Below are 10,975 nucleotides of genomic sequence, written 5' to 3'. Positions count from 1 at the left end.
CTTTGAGAGCGAGAGTTAACCTTGCTGTATCTATTTTAATAATGCATAAAATAAAATGTATCTTAAATACGTCATGTTGTCGACTTTTAAAATACCGGGTGTTGTACGCCACATACCCACCTCCTGTGTTTTTTTTATGTACAACACATGACTTTAATAGAATAGTGCCCTTCTTCTTTTCGTCTATAACGCGCACCTGCAGCCTGCAAATCAATAATGATATCACATTAACTATCAACAGATGTGTTTTTCTGTTTCCAGATGTTCGAGCATGGCAGGTTCACAAGGAATCAAGCACGGGACAGGGAACACCAAGCCTTAGCCAGCTGACACTCGCAGTGGTTTGATTCAAAGCACATATCGCAGAAAGCAAGGCTTTTGAAGTGAGAGTAAGCAAACTCTGTGATTTTGTGACGGACATCTGTCATTGTCGAGTTCAAGGCGGACTTACAACAGATAGGCAAGCTGATCAATCTAGCCAGTAATTGTCATGGACTCTGCTGGTTTCTGTGTGTTTTTTAACTGACAACCCGCACGGTTCATCTGAGGGTCATCATCCTCGATACATCTACTTAATGAAGACAAAACTTGATATGCTTCCTGAGTACACCGAGTGACTATATATCCTAATGGACATGTGTATGGGAAATTGGAAGTCGATCGATTTTGTTTAAATTAATAGCGGTATAGATGTTGTGTAGTAAAGGTGATTAACAAGGACCATCTCACATGATTGTCATACACGCATAGAAGTATTCCTTCCTGCTCAAAACACGGCTTGCTGGTGACACGATAATTGGTTCTACGACTGATGTGACACATACTTGGTACATGGCAACCGAATGTTTTTTGAATGATCCAGAAGCTACACGAAACAGATATTTCATCACAGGCTTGGTGATCCTTGTAACGGGTATGTGTCGCCCGTATGGTTGCAGGTTCGGTGATGACATTCGGTTGGCCTCTGGTGAATAAGTTATCCATGGCACGTTTGTAAACAGCTCATGATAGCAACATGATAACTGCTGGGAACAAGAGTTCTGGGGACCTGATGTCCCTACTTCCGGCGGATCTATATGCCTATTTCGACATGTCGGATCTGGACAGATCGGGGAACTATTCTCTCGAAGACTTCATGAAGGTTGCTACAGAATATAAGGAATCCGATCGCTGGTTCGATGGGCTTACAGAACTCTGTCTCATCTTGAGTTTTTCCTTGCTCATGCTTATAGGTATCTCAGGTAATATTACTGTTGGATTGGTCATCTTGCGGAGAAGGGCGTCACAGTCAAGTCGGAACTGGTACATCTTCAATCTAGCCGTGTCGGACATTTTGACGTGTATGTTTTGTAAACCCTTTCTCATCCTGAGGATGATCCTAAAGAACTGGGATATCGGCGAATTTATGTGCAAACTTGTGCCTACTTTACAAACAACTTACGTGCTCGTATCAACACTGACGATCTTAGCACTGGCTGTGGACAGGTATAAGGCAATTCTATACACGTCAAGAAAGGATCGGAATGTGAAGATAACGAGATATGTAATCCCAGGTATATGGGCTGCCTCATTGTTCGTAGCGCTCCCAATATTCCTGACCCATGAAGTGGAACACGTCATTGGATTTAATGGAGTTCCCCTGTACTCTATCTGCCGTGAGAAATGGAATTCCTATATTCTACTGACAATATACACTATATTCGTTCTTCTAATCCAGTATCTGTCACCGATGGTTGCTATAATAACCCTTCATGTTAAAATATGTCAGTTCCTCGGAGTAAGGATCCACACACGGGGTGCACAAATGAGGGATATGCACAACATTCGCAGGAAATTGTCCAGACATCGTAAGAATATTCTCCTTTTGACAAGCATGGCAGTGTCGTTCGTAGTATCCTGGCTTCCATTGACATTAGTGAACATCATAGCTGATATTGACTATCGTACATTTGAACACACCGACTTTCCGCTGATCCACGCCGTGTGTGTGCTCGTTGCCTTTACATCAGTTTGCGTTAATCCGATCATCTATGGGTGGTTCAATTCCAACTTTAAGCGGGATCTGCGGAGATTATGTAATCTCAACCCGTCCTATAAGTGCTCAAAGTATGTGCTCATCTTTCGGCGATCGAGCAGAAATCCGGACATAAGTCTGTTGATATCTACTCTACCACGTGACGTGACGGTTTCTCCACGTGCAGAGCAGGCACAAGACACAGCCTTATGACATATGGGGTTACCTCTTGCCCGGATTAATTTTCGTGGTACGGGGATGTGCGAGATAAGACTTAATCTGTCTCGGAATAACGCGCCTAGGGCAAGACAGGCACGACGACGACAGGTTAGTGTGAATCGAAGTTAGCGAGACGGGACAGTCACTTCGTGCAAAATGGAAACAACTTCTTTAAAAAATGGAAAATGTACTTCTTTCAACTGTTTGTGTTTCTTGAACCTGGTGTTTCTTTCATTACGCTTATGTGGGTATATTACACGCATATATTTGCGGACAACGGTTATGTCGATAAATCGGTACTTGTACTTTGGGACTGAGATTTCTTTGTGGTTAGGTTCATGGTAACCACAATATGGACATCCATGGCGCCGTTTTTATCACTGACTTTGCATGTTCATGGTTTCTATTATCAAGTGTCCTTTGACAAACCTTTCTTAACTAAACTGTCTTATCAAAGTACGGCGTCGGCTGACGTTGCGAAACGCTTCAGAAGTCCAGAACAGCAAAGGTTATGTTACGCCTACATTTCCACATATCTGTTCAAGCTAAGGTGAAACGCCTCCACATAACTGAAATACTGACTCACTCACAGACTCATTCTGTAAAGTAGTTCTGGTGCGCTCAAAAGTGTTTCTGGACCCGCGTTGTCTGCTAAGCCATAGACACTGTGTGTTTTATTCAGAAACGTCGGGGAATCAACCGCTCTCCATGTTAATAAAATACCTTAAACCAAATACAGGAGAGGTAAGCTGCACCATTTATACTGTTGGTGTCATTACCGTTCACACCACTGGTATGCACATTTCGTACTAAATTCAGTCTGACGCAGTTGCCACAAAGGCTATATGATTTCAGTTCCAAGCACAATGACGTCAGCGCACGGTACGGAAAGTATTTGCCCTTTTTTATGGGCAGTGGTGTCGTTGGATGGATGTTTGAATAAGTCTGAAGGGAAATAAGATAACACTCAATTTATATTTATTTACTTTAATTCAAAGGCAATTCTGTCATTATTTTAACTTGTTGATTACTACTACTACTACTACTACTACTACTACTACTACTACTACTACTACTACTACTAATAATAATAATAATAATACTGCCATATACACACGAAGGTCAATGTGGGACATGTTTGTACATACATTCACCTTAAGTTGTTTGTTTGTTTGTTTGTTTGTTTGTTGACAAAAACAAAAACAACGTTAATGCAAATGTCATAACAGTGCACAAAAGTGTTTCAGCTGGACATTATCGTTTTCAAGTCTCTATACTCAGGTTATTGACGAAGTATCACAATTTCGTTTCTGTGATTATGAATAATAAGCAGTGTGCAAATTACAGAAGATATTCGTTGATATTGAGATATGTGACTGTTGATTTTAAGTTTCACATAATGTTTCATATTCTCAGCACATCTTGCAGCATTGTAATTCCGAATTATACATAGTACTATACACCTCACTACCACTCTTTCAGAAATGTATGTGATAAAATCATTGTTCGTCAGTTGTGGCGCATGTAGTGCATGTGGTTCATATGATTCTTGTCATCATTCCATTTATTAGAAGTAGTCTTATATCTCAACCATTTGCGCGGACTCGGTTTGCACTGACGGTTTCTGAACCACCAACATGTTTCATTTTTACGGTACACTGTATGTTAACTTGCATACAATGGCAGCTTCGGTTTTCTTCATTGTGATATTTTACCATTAGGTTGCAGGTCTTCCTACGAGTTTCCTGACACTTGTTTTAGTCTTCATCACCCACTACCTGTATACAGTGAACCCCGTTAATCCGCACGGAATAAACATTTGATATATCGTTGTGAGTATGGTTTGTATATACATGTAGGTGGCTGTGATTAACGGGGTTAAATGTATGTCTTTGCAAGGTGATTGAACGTTGACATTCCTTTCTATTTAACATTAGTAAAGGGTTTATCAACATAAATGCAAAGCCTTCTTCGTTCAAATGCTAATGTACAATTAAAAATCTAAAATAATTTATACATAACACTTTTTTATGGATAATAGCTTCTTTTATTCTTAGTACATCAATACAAAAGTGTCATGTATTCATGTTCTCCCAATTTCTAAAGTCGATCAAAGACTTGAATTAATTTAGGTAAACTAAGAAAAGTGAAGATGTTGCAGTGTCCTAATTGGAGACATTAATCATCTTAGGAACTGTCACATGCCGCAATATGTGGTATGTTTGAGAAGGGTTCCATTTTAGAAACGACCCCCTCTAAAGTGGAATTCTATTGGTTTGAAACGGCGATGGATTCCACTGGAGATCACACATTCAAGATAGATACCATTCAATTAAACCACATCCGTGTTCAGCCATTGTTATTGTATGGTTTAAATGTTTGGTACAAGTGTGCTAAATAAGTATTATTGCCCTTATCACTCATATTCAAAGATTGCCTTACGATCTTGACCTTGTGTGTGTATTCATCTTTTAATTCACAATTAATATTTGTTTGTGAACCTGTTTACTATCATAGTTGCCATATTATCTGATCACTGAATTACAAAGGAATAAAATGGTTATATTCAAGTGTGTTTTTATTGGGTAGATCAACTGAATGCAACGGTCCATCCATTAAATATTGTTTACGCCGAAACAAATTGATTGTATTTAGTATTATTTATATCATATGTATTATATTTATATATAAACATGAAGAGCATGGATGTGAACATTTAATGAATTGACAACACACTGCCCAGAAAGAAAACCCCATGTCAACATGTATTTTTTACAAAAGAATGTTATTTTGTTATTATTGTCAACACTGATGAATACATGGAAATGAATACTTGCTTCTGTCGCCAGAATTTTGCCGGATAATAATTAGTCTCAGTTATTTGCAGAAACAGATTCCATTAGGAGTAAAGGGTAAAATAGTGATAGAAATTTTATAATGGATCACTGAAAATCCGTGTGTTCGCGAAATCAATTAATTTCAACACAGTTGTGTGATGTGTCGTGTCATTAAAACGCTGGCTCATTACACAGAGAATATTGATGTATATGGTTATATATTTGCAAATTTTAAGTGCATATCCATTTCATTGATTCACTCAAGACTAGAGAAGATATAACTATTGACACATTAACCAACACAAGCAATGTTACAATACTGTTCTTGTATATGTACCCGCAGACGGTGGAGTCTAAAAGTATAACGTTTGAATATGGATGACTTTTTTACCAGGGGGGGGGGTTTCTACACCAGAGGGGTCCACAGAGGGGTGTGTGCACTTCGGGGGTGATTATGTTGTAAAATATTAGCAACCCACGCAACAAACCCTGCCCATCATAGTTAGACTCAAAAATGTTAAACTACCCCTTGTATGTACGAACTTCGGCAGTGGCCAGTCTGGCACATTACTCTCTTAAATTAAATACTGTTTTGTCATATCTACACGTAGAATGAAGTTGACTTTAGGATTGCAGCTTAGTTATTATTTAAATGCTTCGTTTCTGTACAGGCGAGAGTGCAGTTTTCAAGCAAGTGATCACTTGCTATATAAAGATATTAACGTCTACCAAAGAAACGTCGCATTAAAATCTATATTTCCATCTCACCACAACTTTTCGAATGCCACGGAAACCAACATATAGAATATCTAACTTTGTTTCATTGTGTACAAGAATGCATATAATAATGTCTATTTCCAATCCAGCTTAAATAGTCAATCGAACATACGGTCCACCTTGTCTTTGTTGAACTCCCATCTGAACATATCACGTCTAAGCGGCTAAAACAGCTTACATCGACTGGAAATAGACCCATGTCTAGATTAACACAAACTGATATATACACTTCAAAGAGACTCATGGCTGTGGCGACGTATTAGAACATGCAAAAATACCGCTTGTAATCTGTTCCTGCTTTTGCCACCAAGCTTTGGACAATTTGATGAAGCTACTAAGAATACCACCGACTTGTCCCCAGTCAACAGCTACATAGACATATTAGTTAAGTCGAATTGAATTCTGTTCCCGACCGATATCACCAAACAAGGAAATTTCTGACCCACTACACAGATGTTAATCTTCGGGCGATTATTACCCGGAACCCAAAGAAGCCCAGCTTAGGTGTAGATAAATGATATTAGCGGCTACCTCTTTGCTTTCTTTCAGAACGAGCGACACGAACGATCGTCCGGGCAATATCTCGTAAGTTATTTGTAAATTGTATAGTCAGGAGGTGTCATTAATCATTGATAGTGAGCGCGTTAGTTGGTTTAACATGCTGTCAATATTATCTCCAAGCTATCAAGGCGACCAGACTGCCTCGTGATTAATTAGTTCATATTCGACCCGCATCGTATGTTGAAGTAAGTTGACGCACTAATAAATACAGCGACATGCCACTCAGCTATGCAGTCACAATCCAAGTACTGCACTTTATTTCACCTTTTTTGACGATGGTTATATGTTCCTGTGTGTCAATTTACCGATACGACCGCCAAGGTGTACATATGTGCCAATCAGTTCTGACATGTTTTAGACAGTTATTGGGTGAATAATGCACCTCAGCCGTTTCTGATTTTATATACCAATCATTTATTTAATTCAGTAATATAAAGAGAATGAATGAATGAATGAATGAATGAACGTTATTTCCTCAAGAAGTTTCATCCGAAGATTTACAAAATCTCTGATGTTTTCAGAGCAAATGCATTGTGCTAGTACTATATAGTATATAGATGGGTGCATTATTAACACAGAAAAAACATAATGTACATACACACACACACACACACACACACACACACACATACACACACACACACACACACACACACACACACACACACACACACACACACACACATATATATATATACATTTACTATGTACACAGGTGAGCACTATTATGATACAACAGATTAATTTGGGGTTAATCTGATACGTTTCTGAAACATGTATACTACTTCATAATTCCAGATTGTATGTTAACTGAGCCACAGGTCGTACGAGGACCTGTTGGTCACGGGTTTGAAGCCCGATCCCTTGAATGTGAATACATTCCTCGTGCTCATTTGATTCACCAAACAGGTAAAGGTATATGACCTGCGTCACCTATGGCTTTGGTCCCACATTAAACTGACACGTTGTGATCTTACTGGCAAACAGTTCAAAGCGGCTTGAAACAAAGTGAGTTGACGTGGCGCGTTGGCCATCGATGCATTCCGTCGTAATCTTGTGTTTTCTCTTAAGAAGCCTTAATGATTCAAGAAATGATATTACAACAGATTTATGATCTGATCATAAATATAGTAACCATGACATTTAAAGTGTAATTTTGCTCATTTCACAGCTATCTTTGCATGTATCTATATGCAACGTGACATGATGTATGTATGTATGTATGTATGTATGTAGTATTTTAAATATGGTTGCTATATGCCTTTGATCTTCGCATACGCGCGTTTACCTTGATTCACCGCAGTTTCATCGCCTCTAAAACACCCGGACGTGTGGAGCTGAGCTTGTTATACCCCAGAAAATGTGCCTGTACAACATTGCCCACAGCATGCATAACTTATTTGACTTATGGCCATTAGTAGGCAGCCATATTGATTTTATCATTTTGCCTTTTTACATTAAATATAAAATTGAGGTATGCGGGGGAAAAAAATAATGGATGTGGTTATATTTTGTTTCCCCGCAGAGGTCAATGACCTTTACATAGTCCCTTTAATAAAGACAACACATGTCTTCTGTGTGTGCGTGACCCCCAACGTGGTGTCTGTATAAACTGCTTAAAGAATAATTCTGATCTGAATTTAAACAATTTTATAACCATGGCCGCCATATTAAATTTGTTTCATTTTTCCATGACTCAACAAGGTATATAATGTATCATTTTGAAATATGTGTGCTGTTTAGTTTCACAGATACATAAATACATGGGTTTGGCCCCTGCATCTCTTTCGTTGACATCGACACAGGGCTAAAGCTACAATCACTGATGATCCCAAACTGTAATGGGAGTTCAAAAGCAGGAACATCTGCTGGATAATTAATATCAGATAAGGATTGTCCCAAGCTGCTGGCGACAGAAATGTGAAGCACCAGCTGCTCGGCACGCTATTGTTATATATGTATGTATATAGTTCACTGATCTGGTCGATTGCCTCAGATCAAGTATATATCAGCTATATTCTGTAACAGGTTTGGGATTTTCTATTCTCCCACACGGCGTATTACTTAGTAATGTCCATTTACGCCTATGCCTTAGCAGCATGTTGAGGAACCTATGTACACATATATATGTGCTTATATGCACCAATGTACGTTTACAGGTGTCGTGTGATGTTTGAACTCAAATACACTACGTTTTCCGATGACGTTTAAAGATTACATCGACTTCGTTTATCATTCGCTGTGCAGAGTTGCTTTCATTGTGCACACCAGAAAACTTTGATTATGGGTTCAAATCCAGGTTTGCTCTGATTATGTTTCTGGGTTTGTCAACACCATACCCGTGTTCGTGAGTTTCACCAAAGTCGTAAACGTCTGATATCTGACACCTGCATCACTTCGGACTTTCAACCACATTACGCTGACATGCTGTGATATACCTGGAATACTGTTTTAAAGCTCACTCACTCATTCACTTGTTGATCATGAATAGTTTATAGATGTAATCAGACGAAAATATTATACATGTATATCCCAAATGAATAGAAGCAACCCAGATTAAGCATTCAACCACCATTGTAGCATGCACATGCGATATGGAGATTATATTCATTGAAAGTAAATCTACCGGAACAGCGTTTGATGATGTAGCAACAGCAGTTTATTCAGGAATTAAAATAAGAACCTTATTGATTGTTTTGGTGATATTGCACCCCATGGTTTCCACTTTCTCTTCTAATTAATTGTTCAGTTTGTGATGGATCATATAATACAATTGCATCGTATATTGTAAAGAAATCATATGGATTACATGTATATGGGCATTGTCGAGAGACGGGAGGTTCGTAATAATTGCAACAATATCCAGCTGGCGTAATGGGGGTATAAGATAGATACCGGGGGGACAAGACTAACATGCATCAGTAATCAATCAACCTTTAGGTTAGGTAAAAGCATCCTCATCATCTGTTCGGACACCTAGACTAGCATGATTGCTTTTGAACCTGTTTAACAATGTTTTTAATACATTTTACGATCGAATCCTCCAGGGACTAATAAAGCAACACTGTATCACAAAGAAATATCTATCAGAGCATCCATGCAGTATATCTGAAACAACAAGACAAGTGGCATCTCACTTCCGAGTATAATTATTTGTGTCACTACATGTATTTGAAAAGCTAATTTAAAATATAATTTTAGAATTTTAGTAACGTAGCACACCAAGTATTCGGAGGTTTGTATGTGAGAGGAAAGTCTGAAGCTATGCAGGTATCAAATCTTTACAACTTGTTCAAACAATTCAAGCGTGATATTAGAACTGGTTTGGGAGGCTCTTTTGTAGTTAGTTGCTCAACACTAGTCCTTAGTTTTTCATAGGTGGTGTTTGATGTACTTATTCAAGTCACTGTTCAAAGAGAGACGCCTAAATCGCATCATAAGAAGTCTGTATTAAGGCTTTCTTTCGGTCATAATTGGCAAAGCGAGCTTCTCACAAGACCTTCTCGACAGATGGACCATCATCTTTTCCTTGTCGTGCCATGGCATATTGGTAACTTGGGGAAGACTTAAACAAGTCCTATTTATTATTGCCTATTTCTTATAATGATCATAGGTTGGTGTTGTCACAGAATGTTCTCTCAAGCAATCACCACTTCAGGCGCATCTGAAGATCCACTCATGATGTGTTCTTCTGCCTTGGTGGATCATTGTCTGTCATACGGACACGTACATATCTCCCTGTATGTAGCAGCTTAGTTTCCAAATGTGGTGGAATCCCATCCTTGACCATTTGCAGTATTGCCATTCATTTTAATAAGTTAGCTATCGTATCAGACTTGGTAATATGTTACAAACCATGTTTTCGCGAAAAGACGGGTGCATTCTGCCCCTACGGTGGCATCCGTCACAAATACGCGTAAAGGCAGGTCAATTGATCGTCTGATAAAACTCGGGAACGTAAGGTAAAAGTCAAAAGTCAATGTTTCTGCACAAAATTAATTGCCACAGACAAGAATGTTGCCACCGAGCTGTGTTCCAGAGAACATTAAATTTTAAAAAAGCAACAATGGGAAACGTGATACAAGGTCAGTTTTATTATTATCAGATAAAGAGAGGCAATCCATAGGATCAAGATCCCAATTGACATTGACAATGATCACTAATTAATAAGCCATGAACAAATATACAAGCTGAATAGCTAAGCAACTGAATAACAGCTATTACGAAAGTTAGCCAACGCAATATTCTAAGACAATCGGCAAGATCGACACAATACTTTGACAAGACAATCGACACCCAATGGAGCCCGCTGTGACCACCTGGTAGTTAAATAACTCAACACTCAACACTGAGTGAATAACCTCGGCTTGGGTAGACAGGGAGAAAGCTCGGCAGTGAAGGCCTATCCCTACTCTATATCTCTTGGACACGAAGGTGAGACGAATACGCCTACATGACAACTTATAGCCTTATAGACTAAATGGACTAAAATAGGAAACTCTGGACTTCCAGAAAAGACAGGTACTTGACCTACAGGGTATCTAGTTCACAACAACGAAAAGATGCT

At 38.8% G+C, this 10,975-nt stretch overlaps 1 protein-coding gene across 1 annotated transcript; it reads left to right on the top strand.

Annotated features, from left to right (window-relative positions):
• Positions 1–371: 371 nt before the first annotated feature.
• On the top strand, positions 372–3,276 carry LOC139452678 (prolactin-releasing peptide receptor-like). The gene has a single exon (XM_071234222.1). It carries the CDS (start codon positions 1,016–1,018, stop codon positions 2,225–2,227), a length of 1,212 nt encoding a protein of 403 aa, XP_071090323.1. The 5' UTR covers positions 372–1,015; the 3' UTR covers positions 2,228–3,276.
• Positions 3,277–10,975: the final 7,699 nt, after the last annotated feature.

The sequence above is a fragment of the Haliotis cracherodii genome, unplaced genomic scaffold (genome assembly GCF_022045235.1).
Source record: "Haliotis cracherodii isolate W230 unplaced genomic scaffold, xgHalCrac1.p SCAF_9, whole genome shotgun sequence".
Lineage (NCBI taxonomy): Eukaryota > Metazoa > Mollusca > Gastropoda > Lepetellida > Haliotidae > Haliotis > Haliotis cracherodii.
Note: the sequence above shows the minus strand (reverse complement) of the source record. Positions and strands in the feature narration are given on the sequence as shown.